Genomic DNA, 17038 nt, shown 5'->3' with positions numbered 1-17038 from the left:
TGTTTTGTGGAATAGCCACTCCGTTGGCTCTTGAACCAGGCGTAGCCCTGATGCTGTTTTTCTAGTCGTCGCAACTGGTACAGCTACTGAGAGGACTAAGGGGTAGTTGGACAGCATGTTGATGTGGAGTTGACGCCAAAGTGAAAGAAAGAGAGGGCGCAAGAGCAAAAGGCACGTTCATAGGTTTGCTAGTAAGAGTTTTTCACCTGTCGAGCAAAAGCACGGGCAGAAAATAGGAAGATCAGATTGTGTCACTTAGCAGCATGGGAGCTGCCTTACTGGACCAGACTGTCAGGCTGCTTAATCTGATAAAGCAGCCACAAACAGGTTATAGGCTTTACAGAAACTTGCAGGAACCTGCTCATGATTCATACTTGTCTTAGACTGCAATATAAAGGCTTGTGTTTCTTCGTAATTTTTATCCTGTTTGCATGGAGTTACCTCTGGTATTGCAGTCTCTCTCAGACATCCTGAGCAGCTGTTTTAGAACTCAGCGGTGCAACTGAGCTGTTACTTGGACAGTTTCCTTCAGCAGTGGTTCCCATTTGTAGAGTATTGGTGGCTTTTTTTTTTTTTTTTTTTTAATGCTTCTGTGTTCTCCTGTAATTTTTAAATAACCAGAAGCAGCGCAGTCATCTGAAGCAATAATCTCATCTGCCAACTTTGCCGTTTTGCTGTACGGCTACTTTGCAAGCTCTACACAGTGATCAGGGAAAGTTTTCTCCTAGTGATTGAAACTCGGCTTGCTCGCAGGCCTGGCTTGCTGGCACTGGAAGTAAAAGTACATCCAAAGGTGCCCCCTAGAGTCGAAAAGGTTGTTTGGGAATTTGTTCGGGTTTTGTTGCTTAGATTGTTCTAATTTCTTAAGCGTTTGAAGCTAAAAATACTTTCCAGTGCAGCTAAGTTTGCAAATACTAAGGGCTGATGGAGTGCTTTGCTTTCAGGTTGTTAGTCTTAACATTCCAACATAGTCAATTTCTAATTCTTTCATCTTAAAACTCTTTTTTCAGGAATCTGCCTTGTTTTGTAGTCTCGCCAAAGCCTCTATCCACTTTTGCCAAAGTGTGGCTAATATGAGGGTTTTGTAAGACGGGTCAAGGCTGTCTGACTGGTTTCAGATTGAGAAAGTGGTTCTTCGTTAATAACCTCCTCTTCATTTACACCTTGGGGTTTTTTTGTCTATTGACATTGAACCCTGATGGAGCTTTATTAGTTGACCTTGAGTTGCATGGTAGTTTTATCAAAGCCTTTATGAAAATACCAATATTTGATAGCTTTCTTTTGTTTCTTTATAAGTTGCTTTGTTGCTTTATAATTTTGAGGCACAGGATAGGGATAGGGGAAGGTTGGTTTTGTGTTTTCCAGGTGGCAATAAAAGGCTCGCAGGTCAGTAAGTAATAGGATAATTCCTGTTTGGGGTTTTTTGGGTTTGTTTTGATTTTTTGTTTTCCTTCTCTGAATAGAGTTTTTATGTTCCCATAGTACATTTAGACATTACCTGCTTTTGTTATGGTTTTGCTACTTGCCTTAGCTTACCCTGAAAGTTGTATTGGGAGGGCAGGTTCTCTGTTTTTATACTGTTGGTGTAAATTCAGCCATGTACTGGAACCTGGAGATTACAGCCTCCTCTGGACAGTTGAAGAGTTCTTATGACTTCAAATACTCATATCAAAACTCTGCAAGAAAAAAACAAATCAGCTTGAAAAAGAAGTTCTGTCATTGTTTTAAAAAAAATAAATACTACTCATCAGAGTTTCTAAGCATATGTACACTTTGTATCATTTTTGTTTCTTAGATGAGTAAAAGGTACTGTTTTACAGAGGTGAAGTAGCTCAGTTTCTTTTAAGGGGGTAATTGTTTGAAATCTGTTAGGTGCCATATTGTGTCCAAAGTCTTGTTTTGGGCAAAACATACTAGTAAACTGAAATTAATCAAGGCTGGAAAACATTTTTCAAATACTTAAAAAATCCCTGTCGAGTATTTGCAGCAGGAACATGGCATAAAGGAGCCTGAAATACAACTGAACTGGAAGGGGCAGACTGGCTTCTTTTATTTCTTCATGTTAAGAAGCAGCAAATGGTGTAAAAGAAAACCAATTTAAGTTGAACAGTTACTTAATTTTTTAACAGACTTCCACTGTGATCCTGGTATGTGGGTCACTTGCCAGTGCTGAATTCAGTTGGAGACCGGTGTTGTGAAATGGGAACTGCTGGATTACACCTAATGCTGTTTATATTCCTAATTGTTTCAAAACAAAAAAATTAAACTGTCTGATAATTAGATATGTGGGATAATAGCTTGCACAATAGCTTCTAGTACTTTGTTGATTCTAAAGGGTTTATTTTGGTTATTTGCTGTTCGTTTAGACCCTTTCAAAAGGTTAGCAAGAGTGAACTGTTCTGCTGAAGCTGTTTGTATATGGTGATTTTCACTGATTTTAAGACTGGTGGAATGTGAATACTAAAACTAGAGGTTGTCATTGATGAAAGGATGTATAAATATCATATGAGTTAAAATGCTGTCAGCACGCTTTATAAACCCCATTCTCTCTTAGGGAGAAGGAACAATAGTAACTGTTGTTGTTCGTGAAATAATTCTCCTTTGCATCACTGTAATAATATGCTGCATGGCTCTTTGTTTGTTTTAGTCTAATGGGGGGAAAGAGTTGCTGAGTCAAAATGTTATGCACCAAGCAGGAAGTTTGCACCGAAAGCAACTGCTTCCTCTTGCCTGTTAGGAATAACAGCTCTTAACCCTTTTTTCCAGTTTTATGAGGTTTTTATGTAGTATACTTTTTTTTTTTTTTTTTCAAAAGGCTATATGCATTGGCATGCTGACTTCTGTATCAAGTGATGCGTTTTTGTATTTCACATCCCTAAGAAATAGATACACATCCTTTTGAGTATTTCTTTAAGGAAGAAGAAAGATGGAGAATAACGAAGGTCCCATGCATTAATCATTCATATGTTGCTATCAATATACTGTTCTGGAGAACAGTCAGCTTTCTCCGAATTTACATGGCGAGGGACTAGGCATCCATTTCAGATGGGTGCTACGCATCTGCTCTCCAGAAATATACTGGAGCCACACAGGAATAAAGAACAACAAGCTAATTTATTGTTGCCTGGTACCGTAGCTGAAGCGGGTGGTGCTACTGTGTCCCATGCCCTGGTTAAATAGTGACCTCGGGAATAAGAAGGGCGTCTGTTGGCCTGGGACCTCTTGTTCCTTAGAGGTGGGGCTGTGTGGGTTGGGGACACAGAGGAGATACATCTGGCTGGGAAGGGACAGGGCAACGCAGTGCTGTCATCTTATTCTTGAGAGATTGAAAGCCTTTCTCTGCCTGCTGAGAGGTAATACTTCATCATCGGCCTCACCTGAGCAGTACCAATTTTTAGATGAGGTTTTTAAAGTGTAAGATTTGGTCATGTAGCTATATGTATTTGTGGTGTTCTCCCTCATTGTTCTTTCATATGCATGTGCCTGCCTAAAAGAGCTTAATCCTTGATCACGGACGTGCTTAGAGCCAGATTTTTTTTTCCTCATTGTTTCCCCAAGAGGATAAATCCATCCTAACATTTTTTTTGTATGTGGGAAGTTTTAGCTGCAAGGTACCCTTTGAGAAGGTTGCACAGCGAATAAAACATAAACTGTGACTTGCACACCTACTCTGAAAACAAAGGTACTTATTTAATTCCTGTAGCGACATCCAGGCATGTGAAAGGAATACAAATGGGGCTTTGTATTCCTCGCGCTGCTAGACTGCGCTCCTTTGTAGTATGGGGGCGACCGATGAGAAATCTGCGTGGTGCGTTATGCTTGCTCACAAATTGACTAGTATAGCCTGATGAGAAGGTGCTGTGGATGACGAGAGCCTAATTGCTGTCCCTGCATCAGCAGCATCGAGGAAGCATCCTGGGAATTGCTTGCCCTACGCTCGGAGCGGCTGATCACATGAGCCTGAATTTTCAGTTCAGTTCATTAGTCAGCCATTTTGGTCAACACCCTGCTTACTGCGCACAACCAATCCTATCAGCACTCGCTGTCCTGGCTTATCTGGGAAGAAAGGGACCAGCAGTTTGATTTCAGCAAACCTGGATATCTGTCTCTACAGTCTTCCTTTGTTTTTGCTTGGGTAATCATCAGGGGAAGCCATTCTTTTTCCTTCTTCTGCTTTTTTTTCCTTTTTATATTTTTTTTACCTTTTTTTTCCCTCCTGTCTTTTGATGCAGAAGCCAGGTTTTCTGTGGTTGTTTAGGATCAATAGCCTCTAGCATAGCTGAAGACGACGACAGTTGGTGGAAAGGAGGGAGGAAGAGACAAGGGTGAAGGAGCAGCGTTTTTACCTTGCTTTATATATGAAAAGGCCAGAGCAGTCTCTGCGATTCTGAGCATATCTGTCCTTTAATAGCAAGGTATTTCTTATTTTCTTCTTCAGCAAGCTTTTCTTTCTAGTTCTTATTTTTTTCCCCCCCGTTGTTGTTGTACCAGCTGAGTCATCATGTCTGCTCTGACGCCTCAAAGCGACATGCCAACCCCCACCACAGACAAGATCACTCAGGCTGCCATGGAGACCATCTATCTTTGCAAATTCCGAGTGTCGATGGATGGAGAATGGCTCTGCTTGCGTGAGCTGGATGACATCTCGCTGACACCCGACCCAGAGCCTACCCATGAAGGTACGGTCCGGTTCCCTGCCTCGGGATCCCTGCAGCCATCCCATTGTTACAGCCACTGCAGGAGTTGGGAGGGGGTGTCTCCAGGACGAGATGATCTTGTACTGCCTGGAGAACCGGGACACCCTTTGACATACTAGAAAGCCAAACTGGTGCTTCAGATTGCCCTTAAAATTTGTTGCGACTTTTGTAATCCACCCCTTTAAGAGAGACGGATTTGTGCTTAATTGTTATTATTTTTATTCCAAACCTGGAAAGATCAGGTTTGTGTGTATCAGGAAGGAAGGTAACCATGATGTGTGCTCTGCAATACATTTATCATGATTTTACTCTTAAAACAGGGCTTATAGCTCTGTTAGTTAGCTGTCAGCTTTTACAAACGGAGCATACTGGCAAAACACAGACGTGTGTCTGCATATGGTCAGTGGGTAGTTTTTGGAAAGCCCCAAGTGATTACGCAGTTATGCCTATTGTCGAGTGATAACACCATCACAAGTCTTCCAGCTCACTTCTGTTGAGTGTGCTGATGTTTATAATGCCTTGGAAGCCTGAAAAGTGGAGGTATAATACATCTGGCTTTCTTCTTGAAAAAGGATTTGTGATCTGAGTTGATGGTGAAAACAGTTTAATACCAGGTCATGTAAGATGAGGATAGAAAGCTCTGTGAGTACAAAAACACAAAAGGACATCCACGATTTGCTCTACCAGTAAAGAAAGTGGGGAAGGAGATAGGATGAATTTCTGCAGGAATTTTGCACAGTAGCCAGTGCTCCCGTGGTCACCAACATTGCCAGGTTCCGAATGCCCCTTGCTGGGTGCTGAGCATCTTTCAGTCTTACAGCGACAGGGCTCCATCTTTTCACGCCTGACCTTTTTCCAGTGACTGCTGAAGTGCGACTCCACCAAGTAGTCTCGCTTGACCCGTTTGATGCTGGCTTGTCAAGTCAGTAATGCCTTGCTATATTGTTGTCTTGCTGGATGAGGCAACTTAAATTGTGGTGAGGATTTGAGCTTTAAAATTAATTCTCAGGCGATAATTTAATTTCCATTTGACAGCAGCTTTCAGTGGTAGCAGCCCTTGGGTTTGGATTTGCTTGCCAAATACTTAGTCCCACAGTGGGATACTAGACAGGTTTCAAAAGCAGAGACTAATGCTCCCTCTGAAGCATGCCCCAAGGTTTCAAGAGGTGCTGTAGGCTCAGGAAAGCAGAACCAGAGTAGCGAGTACAGGGTGAGCCAAGGGTGCAGTAATTCACCTGACTTCCAATTCCCACGTCCTTGTATATGGCACAGGCTTATTCAGACCTTGCTTGGTCTTACTCGTATGTTTTTGGACTCTGGGTTTTGGGTTTTTTTACAGGACATTCTAGTGTAGGTGGATTGATTATTATATATTCTCTCTCTCTCCTTCTCTCACAAATAGTAACTACTCTTGACTTGGCATGTTGTAGTCGGTAAATGACCTCCCAAGCAATGTAGGACTCTTCTCATAGCATATAGCCTGGAACACCTTTCAGTTGCACTGTGAGTCAGTTCTTTAGTCCTTATTTTTGTATGTGTCTCCTCTCTGTTAGCCTTCTTGCTCTGAGCAAACTCATGGGGAAGGTAGGCTTGGATGACTCCTGTGTCTGTAATAGAGCTTTTCTGGGTTGCCTTTCTGAAATATGGTGAATATATGTCTTTACAGGGTACAGACTGCACTCTTGCCTGCCTATGTAAACAATCCAAACACTAATACTAGACAGAACCTTCCCCAAAACTAGAGAAATAATTGGTTTTAAAGCTGTAATTACAGCCACTCTCTTGCAAGTACTAGAAAGAGTTAGAGAAAAGTATTTTCTCATTTCATTGCCATATTATTTAATTCATATGTCAAAAATGAGTAAAGAAGAGGGAACTGTATTGTAATGACCTTTATGGAGATGTTTATACATTCATAAATTAAGGTTGCTTGTTTATACATTCATAAATTAAGGTTGCTTGTTGAGAGGCAGAAAGACTGGGCAGTTTTGGGAGGGTGGTTTGGACCCCAGTCATATTTTTAGCAGAGATATAAGGTCAGGAAAAAGTGTTCATAATAGAAAAGCTGACACAGCTTTATCCCTAGTGTTGGAACTGGTGGTACTGCATCAGCGCTGCTGCTGTGTCCTCGGTGTGTGCACGGGCTGAGGGGACAGGATGATGGGGCTTGCAGACACCAAGTGCTTGTCTGAGAGGAAAAGCAGGAGACCTAGGAGCTGAGGCTGGCGTGTCTTGCAGTGTCTCCATAAAACTCATGTAGAAAGGTAGGGATCATGAAGAAGAAGGAAAAAAAAAAAAGGCTCTAGAGTTCTGCCAAAGGCATAACAAAAGGTTGCATTTTTTTCCTTACACAAATCAAGACATGTAAAAAATAATATATTGCAGTAGCAAATCTAGCAGCTTGCTGAAATAATATATTGCAGTAGCAAATCTAGCAGCTTGCTGAAATAAGGATTTGAAGCCTCGAGTTGCTGTCCTTCAGCTCTTGCTGCTTTCCAGGAGTTTTTTGCCTCTGGCTTCTCTTCACTCTGTGATCTGCTATGCCCCCAGCCTGCAAGCAGCCATCCTACCGCCGCCTTCCTCCTCACCATGCACCATCGTGCTGAGGATGAACAGAAACTGTGCTCTGGGCCTTGCATCGTAGGTGTCTGCACCCCTCCTCGCATCCCAGGACTGCCAGCCAGCCCAGGGGTCATGGCGAGAAGAGGGAGAGAGCAGTTCTGGGCAGCGAGGAAGTGAGAAGAGAAAGGGTCAAGAACAGAACAGCATGCAGGATGGGAAAGGTTTAAAACGCAATGGGAAAGCAAGAGTTTAGTCTCAAGAAGTTTGACTGCTATACAGTTCTGCTGCGCTGTTCTTGTGTAACACCTTATGATGATCACTCAGTTGTTAAATTATATGGGAGTCTAGTGGTCCCTAGCTTCTCCTTCTCTTCTGGGTCCCCAGCTTTTTCAGCTGAGTTATCTTACAGGCCTTACACCTTCAAGGTTTTCTTCATACAATTGGCTATGGTGTGAGCTTCCGCTTTGCTGTTTTCAAAGATTTTTTTTTTTTCTTGTAGCTATTCCAAAGGTAGGGCAAAAAAAGTAAAATACCTGAGAAAACTGAATTGCGCTAAACAAGGAACTGTAGTACGTTGGTTTTTTTTCCCTTTCCAATGGAAGTAGTTTGTTAATAATGATTAGTCTTATTATTTCTCTTTTGTTGGTGGTTTTTTTTTTTAAAGCAGATGACTGAGGAACGACAGTTTAAACGTACAGGAGACGGCTAAAGTAAGGGGTTCTTATCTGCTTTGGTTGGATATCCCTCACTGGATCACTGTGTTTTAATTCCAGTGAGAGGGAGGCATCAGAAGAAGAGTTTTAATGGTGTCAGGTCTTAGAATTGGGATGTTGGGGGAGCTAGAGGCAGATTGCTGTACTTTGCTTTCTGATTGTGCTCCAAGGGCTCCCCAAGCAGAGAGGCGGAAACTACAGCTGGTGCTTATTATTTCTGAGGCCAGACCTGCTGTCAGCCCTTTCCTAGGGAGTCTGTTTGCCGTAGCCTTCCCTGGAATAATCCCACTTGAGGCCAATTTTGTGATAGGAGCTGGAGGGACAGGGAGGGAGCTAGTAATATAAGAACACAGTGGTAATCACAGTCTTAACTCACTGACGTTTAAAAACAATAGGCATCCTCCTGTGGCGGTGATGTTTTCTAGTAAAACCAAGCCTAATTCTGTTGCTACTTAAGCCAAAAGCAATATACTTTGGGAAACAGATTCTGAGCTGAGATGAAACAGTGTAAATCTGGAGTAATTTCATTCCTGCCACAGAGTTGGAGTTTCTGAGTGTACTCTGAGCAAAACTGAAAAATTTTGTTCTATTTAAAAGTAGCATGCCAGGGAAGGGTAACTGTATTAGTATAGTTACTGAGTTTCTTGCAACTGTGTGTATTCAGTATAACATGTAACATGGATGAACAATTTAACAATAAAAGCAATTTCCTTTTTCAACTGTCTGGAACAGTTCTGTGTGTATGAAAATAAGCTGATTTTGCTATATACTGTAAATCTGCTTGGCTTAGAAAAAGAATATTATCTTTTTAAAGTTATTATAAGAATATTATCTTTTTAAAAGAATATTATCTTTTTTAAAAATATTATCTTTTTTTTTAAACAAACAGTGGTTCTTAATTAGGTAATCAGAACTTTGCTGTGCGGGCATCACAAAATGAAATGTGACACTAGTGGCTATTAAGCTCTTGTTTGTTTGCAATATGTATAATGACCATTGAGGCGTCTTTAGGGACTGAGGTGTGAAAAACATGTTGATCGTGTTTCTGTTGCACATTCAAGAGTGCATGTGTAGATGGGATTGAACATCAATGTCAGCTTTTGGGAGAAGTTATGAAATGCAAAATGGCCTTGCACGGTTTTATGGGATGTTAAATTTCTACTTTGAATAATCATGAGGAGCTTCATGTAAGAGCAATGGAAATGTTAATCCTCATGGGATCAGCTTGTAATTGAGAACAGAAGGAATACGCGTGATAACTGCATGATCTGAATTTACTTGTAACTGTCAGGAATTACAGAATCTTTTTTTTTTTTTTTAAAAATCCTGTTCTATTTGCACTAAAATGGGGAATTGGAGTGGCATGTTTATAACATGTGAAGATGAAATTATATTTTCCGTAGTATAATTTTTGTTAGCTAAGGTCAGATTTTTTTTGCCTTCTTTTTTGACTAGTAATCTCAAAGTTTTAGTTTCAGATGCATGCTTGTGTAAAATGCCTGGAGTAGAAGTTGTACAGCTCTTCAGAAAAAGCAAATTCTCTTCTCAGTGCTCAAATACCTCTTGCTCATTAATCTACTGCACTGTTTATTGAATCATCCTTCAGATTCTACCTTTTTCCTACATTTTCTGTTCAAGTATTTTTCCATATTTCTTTGCATACTTCAAAATGATTTAAGGAAGCAGCATGACCTTCTTAGTTACATTTTTGTTTTGCAAATTGGCAGCCACCTTGGCACTTAAGTTTGCATGTAGGGGACAAGAATCTCCTTATTTTTGGTGGGGGAGCTACAGAGCAATTCAGTTATGAGGGAACAGTGTGACACGAGGGCTCGCCTGCTGTGCTGGGCTGTGCTACTGGGGGGACTGCTGTCCTGGTATAAAGCCATATTGGTCTGCAGAGAACACAGCACACTGAGGAAGAAACCCTGGTAACTGATATTTTGGTTTAGGTTTTCTCTAGTAGTGTGGAATAGGAAAAGCAAGCTGTTGGGAGAGGTGAAATTGCTCCATGGATTGTGGCTTTCCTGTTAGAAACTAAATCTGCTGTAAACACGGTACTGAGAGGAGCAGGGACCTTTCATGCGTTGACAGAAACTGCGTGAGATTACTCTCTTATTGGAGAATTCTCTCTTAAAATATGTGTGGTGGCAGAAACCCCTAAACAGGTCAAAAGTTTGAAGGAGCTGGAGACCATATTTAATAGAACAAATGTGAAATCCATAATATGCAAGATAAATGAATTGCAGTGCGTTAATGATGATAAATCTTTTGAATAGCAGTTAGGTCATGTAATTCAGACAGCACGTACTGAAAAGTAACGTAATAAAGATGGCCATCTCCCCTGGGACAGAGGAGATATCCAGCTTACTGTATTTACATTGAATCCCATCATGAGCCATGAAGAAAGGGAAATGACCAAGAGAAGATGGACACTTGACCCTGAAGTAAAGGTGAGGGAAGATTAAGTTTTAAAAAGCTCCTCAGGACGATTAGTGCAATGTGCCAGCCCTCCAGTTGATCTGAAGCAATTCAGAGAAAAGGAGAGTGAGCAAGTGCCCTGTAAGGCTAGGGTGAGACCTTCATCAGGGCTAATCTGATTTGGTTTATGTTTTAAATATTAAACTTATGTAAATATTTTCAAAGCTGTAATTAAGAAATTACAGTTGAGAGTTGTTTTCTTTGCTCTTCTGAGCTTGTTCAGTCAAAATGAAGTCAGATCTGGGAAATATGGCACGGGTTTATTTCCTCCAGAGATAATGAATCAAAAGTGTTGCAGAGAAACCTCTTAGGTGTCAACTGAGATGGGAAGTGAAAGATGGAGGGGGAAAAAAAAGTAGGTTGTTTTTTTTTAAATTTTCTTTGTGCAAACTGTCAAGGGCCAAAAACAAATGAGCAATTTCCTATAGAAGTTACTCATGTATTTCCCTCTGGAAATAGGCTGGTTGTGGAGAAACATTCCATGTAACTCCACACAGTTGCAACACACAGAAATGCCAGATGGTAATCGTGTGGTGAGAGGGATGAAATTTAGGGTGGGGTTACACCATTAATGTATGTGATGTATTTACATATCCCATACATTTAATGCGGAGGGGGCTTGGAATTCTGAAGTCCTCTGTACTGTTTTTTTTTCCCTTCTTTTTTTATCTCCTCCCCATTTGTTGCTAATTTGTGATTGCTATTTCTTTTGGCACTGTGCAAGCTTTAACTTACATCAGAATGTCCATGGAATAGGAAAAATGGTCATGTCAGTCTGTGACCTTGATGCTGCCACATGAGGAGTAGCATGTGTTAAAACAAGAGAGATGACAGCGGCCTTGGAAAAAAACCCCCATCTCCTAACAGTTTTACACTAAAAATATTGCAGTCAATTGTCATGATGTATAATGAAAGCACAAGCTGTTGGTGCTGTAATGTGAGGTAAACCAGTTCTGGGCAGCTGGATGTTGGTAACAGAACAAAGAAGGTAGGTGCGGGGTAGCAGTGCGGGGTTTGAGTTGATGTGTGCGGGGTGGTCAGAGGAAATGGATAAAATGAACTATTATCTGCAGGGAGAAGATAGCAGCAAGGTCAGAGGTGTCAGCGCTACACAGCTGTAGGTGGGAGGAGAGCAGGGGCTCCCCGAGGTGGCGGCAGCAGCAGCAGCCCCAAAGCACGCTGTTCTCCTTGCTGTGCTCCTGCTCTGGAAGCACAGCTGGCACCTGCGGCCAGGCACGTGTCGGTGCAGCACTACTTGCACGGGAGAATGTGTGTGATAAGCGTTCTTGGTATCCATTACTCCAGCCTTCCTGTTTTGAAAACAGCTTTCCCAGGCAGAAGTTGCAGGGCGAAATGAATGGACTTATTTTTTCTTCTTTCTGCAAGGCTCTCTCTCTATACCTATGTATATTTAGAGATGGGATTTTTATGTAGTGGGTTTTAAAAAATGTTTTTTCTTAAGGTATTGTGTAAGTTCTGAATAGATTGTTCTGACATTCTAGGCTGCAGGCTGTCTGGTCGCTTCCTCAAGTTTTGGATTGCGAGGTGTTGGAACATGATGCTGAAATGCTCTTTGCTGGTCCCTTTGTCAACACTTAATGATCCACCTGATTTGCAAATCTAATCTGAAAAAATTCATTACGTACCTAATGATATTAACAGCATCTACTTAATTTTCTTTCTTGGCTGCTTAAATTATTTCTTATTAAACATATTATTTAGCATTACTAAAGCAACAAATATGAGGTAATGCAATTTAAATAAATATAATAATGTGGCTATAGGTTTCCGTTTCATGATAAAAGTAATATTTGTCCATACAATGAATGAGACTGTGCTAGACTTAATGGAAAAAAACCAAATCACGTGAATGCAATTTGCCATGCATATTCAGTATTTCTCAGTAAGCTCCTCCAACTTTCCCTTATGCTGTGGGATGCTTTGGCCCAAAAAAGAACAGCAAGTGGTTAGAGCAGCAGATTAAAGGTTAAAATCAGACAAATAATCCTATAATTAACTTTCTGAAGAGCACATGTCAACATTTCTTCCATTAGCATCCCTCTCTAGAACATGGACAGTATTTTTTTCTCCTTTAGGGCATAATGAGCATAACTGACAGGGAAACTATCAGTTACGGTTATACTGATGGTTGCTGTAGAATTTCACTTATAGTTAAACTTTAGAGTTCTTTGAGTGAGTGTGAGAAATGCTGCTGTAACCCCTGGCATTCTGACTCAGGCATGGTAACGAGGCACGGTGGAGTGGTCTTGTTTTTCCTTTCTGGAGGAAAAAAAGAGTTTCTGGAGTGCTTTGAATATTAGGATTTAAATAAAAGCAAGATGTTGAGTAAAAAAAAGGGGCATCAGGAGAAAGCTGCCCTTGTTGCTTGGCATTTTTGTTTGCAGGTTGGTTTGATTCACTTTATCATCATCCACTTTTGTAGATCTTATTTTAACTGTGTCAGTTGTTTTTTCTTCTTTCCTCAGAACTTTCTTCAATCATGGCAAAGCACCATGCAGGACCAGAGGAGATTTAACACAAGCACGTTGACTGAATAGTTGTCTATCCTGGTATTGGCATTCAGCTGCTGATGTGTTTAGTATTTACCTCGACTGCTGTAATGGGCAAGCTTGAAAAATAACCTCTTTCCTTATTGGTAAACAGAACACGGGGACCCTGGTCTTGTTGCAGTTTTGTTAGTTTATAACTCTTGAACAGATTTGTGCCAAGCCTTTCATAGCAGCCAAAGCAGCATAACTGACATTTCACCATTGCTGAGTGCTTTCTATATCAGCCTCAGTTTTCACTTCCCAAAATTGGTGCTGGGGGGGGGGGGGTGGTGGTGGTGATGGTGTGTGTTTGGTTATTTTCCTGACTTCTCAGCTTCTCCTTGTGCATTTGCTAAGAACTTCTGTACTGAAAAAAATAAATCAACCCGAAACCAAAAATCAGCCAAAACCAACCAGATCCTGACCAATTATTTAGTCTGTCTTTGGAGGAATATGATTCTTATATTGTGCTAGGAAACTATAAAAAGGATGTGTGGATTCATTGCTTTGTTCTGAGTGTCTTTCTTTACATGTGAAAAAATGCCATCCGTATATAAGAAGTTCGGAGTGTTCTGTCCTCCTAGTTGTGCTCACAAGGTATTTACTAATAAAAGTAAAGGGGACGTGGACAGAAAATTGGTGGCCTAGGGAGCTCTGTGTGTTGGGGAACTTGCAGTTCTGCTGCCAGGCTTACTGCAAATCGTGGGAGTCTGCTTGTAGGTGGTATCCCAGTATAGGCTAAGATGCTGTGTTTGAGGTGATAATGTTCATAGCACATTATTTCTTAATGAATGCATTCTGTATCAGCAGTTTGAAGGGCATATTTAGGTGTTTGTGCAGCTCTGGGCTATGGGAACAGCTCAGCAATTATTAAAGGGCACATTTTCAGTGCTTGTTTAGATTTATTTAAAATATCACAAGGATACTTCTGCTGCATATTCTGCTTGCTGGTTTCTGCTCAGGAGAGACCTGTTCAAAAAACCCATAACATGAATCAGATGCTGTTTTTATCCCTGTCCTGCCCACAGTGCGAGAAGCCACAATCTTGACTTTTCCTTTTGCACGGGGCTCATTTTCTCAGCACTGTATAGTGGTGTGGCAACTCACTGCTTAGCAGTGTTGCCTTTGGACTTGAACTTTTTCACAACCATGTTGGGGGCTGCCAGGAGGTGTAGGAGCGTTGTATTGTAGCGTCCAGCTGGATGGGAGTTGGAGAGGTACAGTGGTACTTGGGAATATTCATAAAGGTTTCTACTCCCATAAAGGTTCCAACTCCCAACCCTATTTTAGGCTAATAACTTCAATCTTTTTTTTTTTTTTTTTAAAAAAAAAAGCACTCTTTAACAGCACTACTTTCTCCCAGGGTATATTTTTAAAAGCATTTATTTGCATGGGAAAGTGTATCCGCTGGCAGTATCCCTTATTCCTGCACGAGTTGTTCCAAATTTCAATGTAACTGTTAGGTATTGCATATGTGTGTGAGAAATACTAAATGAGAAATTAAGATTTGAGCAAATTCAGGAAGGTAAAGTTAGGAGGGAAAGTTTTTGTTTGTTTTCTTACTGTATGTAATCATTCACTATTCATTAATCACCACCTCTTTGTAAGCATTCTTAAAGTCGTAACATGGAGAAGGTGCATTATATACACATTAGTATATATAATTATACATATACATTAGTATCCTTGCTCATTAAGATAGTTTTGTTGTGGATATCTTTTTTTGTTAGCAAGGATAAAATGTCTTTGTAAGCTTTATTTGACATTGGATTTAAAAGTCTTTGTGGTTGCTAGTAAGAGTGTCTAAACTTGCACTGCACTAGGGCAGCTGAAGTCACTCTGCTCGGGCCGTAAGGGGTTTCTTGCCCCAGTGCTGAACTGGGTAAATCAGCCCAGACTGCATCCTGTGCTGCTGCTGGCCTGTCTCTGGTAGTCACACCAGTTGAGAGCACTGCTGCTGTGTCAGCGAAGCAGAGAGTAACTGAAAAACTTTATTGTTAAAATAACAGGTGGGATTTTAGTGATTAATATAGAAGTGATAATAAGTACTCCAGTTCCATTGTAAAGAACTTGCTTGTGTATTTATTCCAATGGGATATTCAATTCCATAATACTAATCTTCCTGGGAATCTAGTTGGAATGAGGTAATCGGTTTATGAAGACTTAAAAGTCTTGGTCGTCCTGTTTTCTAAACGTGGTACACATCAGTTGCAGACTTTAATAGTTTTCCATAATAATCAAAAGTATTGAGTTTGGTTTAGACATACCATGATAAGGAAACTATCAAGTTGCAGGTCTTTGTGATTGATTTATTTATTTATTTGTTTGTTTATTTATTTTTGTGTGTGTATGTTAAGGTTTTTTTCCCCACTGTTCGGTGGGAATTCCAGACAAGTGAGGAAAACTGTACAATGTAAAAGAAATTAAATGTATGCAAGCCACAGTTAGAGGCACGAAGAAATGAATGAAAATATGAAAGTGCTAATTAAATATGTGCTTTTGCCTCTAAATCTGTACAAATCCTATAGTGCCTTTGTGCCAACATAAATTCATGCAATTCTTGCAACCATTTCTTGCTAGAAAGAGGATAGGATTACTGACTGTAGGGATATAATAGAAGAAAATATCTGCGACTCCTCTGGACATTGGTTTGTAAGCTTTACGTTAATCATTTGCTAAGGGTTAAAAAAAATAAATGCCTTAATCCTTTACTGTGAAGTAGGTTGCAACTGTCTAGGTAGAGCCAGCAGGTTTCCTTCACCTTTCTGTGAAACGTAGCCCAGGTGTTGTGTGTGTGGGGGGGGTGGGGTGTGCTAGACTGCTTGGACTGTGCTGACCTAATATGGTTAAGTGATTTCCTATGTTGATTTAAAAAAAAAAAAAATTAAAAAATTGAAGTGATGAGAAAGCAAAGCCTGTTCTTCTGTGTATAAGCCTCACTACCTGTTGTAACAGCAGGTCCAGTAATAGTAGGTTGGAGGTTTTGGGTGGTTTTTGGATATGGAGCTGAGCAAGGAAAGAGACTTAGAGGAGTAGAGAGCTTAAATAATTGGAGGCTACATGGTGCATGTAGAAAGGAGTTTGAAGTGACAAAATCAAAGTGAGAAAGATCAAGTGAAGCCTGGGAATTTTCTCTGTTCCCATTACCAAGCTAATCGTAAATCTTTTTTTGGTTATGAGATGTTCTTCACTGTTTACACTTTAGATTAAGGAAAAACCCCAAACCCTCAGTATTAGATAAAAGACCATGCTGTGATGACATCTGGCTTCAATCTCAGTGTGCAGGTAGGGCTTCTGGGATGGTCAGAATCTGGTTCTGATCTTCGTGTGTGATGGAAACTGCTATTAAATAAATAACTGCATGTGCCCCTAGGTGCTCCTCTGATTCATTTTCAGAAATGCTAGAAATACAGCTAGAAAATACTAGCCATATTAGCACGTTTATGTAGTGTTGTTATGCAAAGCATTTTCTACAAATACTGAATTTCTCAATCATGCTAATATCTGCATTTTAAGTCCTAAAAAAAGAAGAGGGAAAGGGTTGAAAGTACTCCATGAGTCACAAAGTCTGATTTGTAGCACTCCAAGGTAAGAGTGCAGTAGGGTACAGGAAAGTCTCAGAGATGTGTCAGTCCACCACTACACTGTGAGCTACAAAGTCTCCTGAACCTACAGAAAGCTGTTAACACCTGCAATAAGAGACCAAAAGCCCTAAGTGTAGCATATGGGGGAAACTGGTGGCGGGGGGGAGCATCACCAGTGCTTTGTTCTTCCAATAGCAGGGATTTTTTCAAGTGAAACTCCCTGTTGCTTCTAGCAAGTAGAGGTAGGTGAACCTGACTGTGCTCATTGTTCCCCCCCTCTCTCTTCACCCCTGACAAGGAGAGGAGAAATCCCTGCTGAATTGAAGGCAGTTAATCACTTCAACCTGGGTACATAGGCAGCACCCAAGGAGTGGTGATTTTCTGCTGTTCGCAGTATTGCAGTAATGCTCAGCCGTAGGGGAAGAAGTGAACTGGTTTATGAAGAAAACTGA

General features: G+C 40.7%; 1 protein-coding gene across 10 annotated transcripts in view; it reads left to right on the top strand.

Annotated features, from left to right (window-relative positions):
• Nucleotides 1–17038, top strand: part of RUFY3 (RUN and FYVE domain containing 3) — a 56968-nt gene that overhangs the window by 4106 nt on the left and 35824 nt on the right. The window contains exons 1-2 of one of the 10 annotated variants that reach the window (XM_074867044.1): nucleotides 3815–4135; nucleotides 4492–4679. The exons of 4 other annotated variants lie outside the window; for them this stretch is intronic. In XM_074867044.1, the coding sequence (XP_074723145.1) occupies nucleotides 4502–4679 (178 nt within the window). In that variant the 5' untranslated portion in view covers nucleotides 3815–4135; nucleotides 4492–4501. Of the gene's footprint in view, nucleotides 1–3814; nucleotides 4680–17038 lie in introns of those variants that run through there. 5 more of the 10 variants (XM_074867042.1, XM_074867045.1, XM_074867046.1 and 2 more) reach the window with 5 other exon arrangements.

This window comes from Strix uralensis, chromosome 4 (assembly GCF_047716275.1).
Source record: "Strix uralensis isolate ZFMK-TIS-50842 chromosome 4, bStrUra1, whole genome shotgun sequence".
Lineage (NCBI taxonomy): Eukaryota > Metazoa > Chordata > Aves > Strigiformes > Strigidae > Strix > Strix uralensis.
This window is presented reverse-complemented; position numbering and strand designations above follow the sequence as displayed.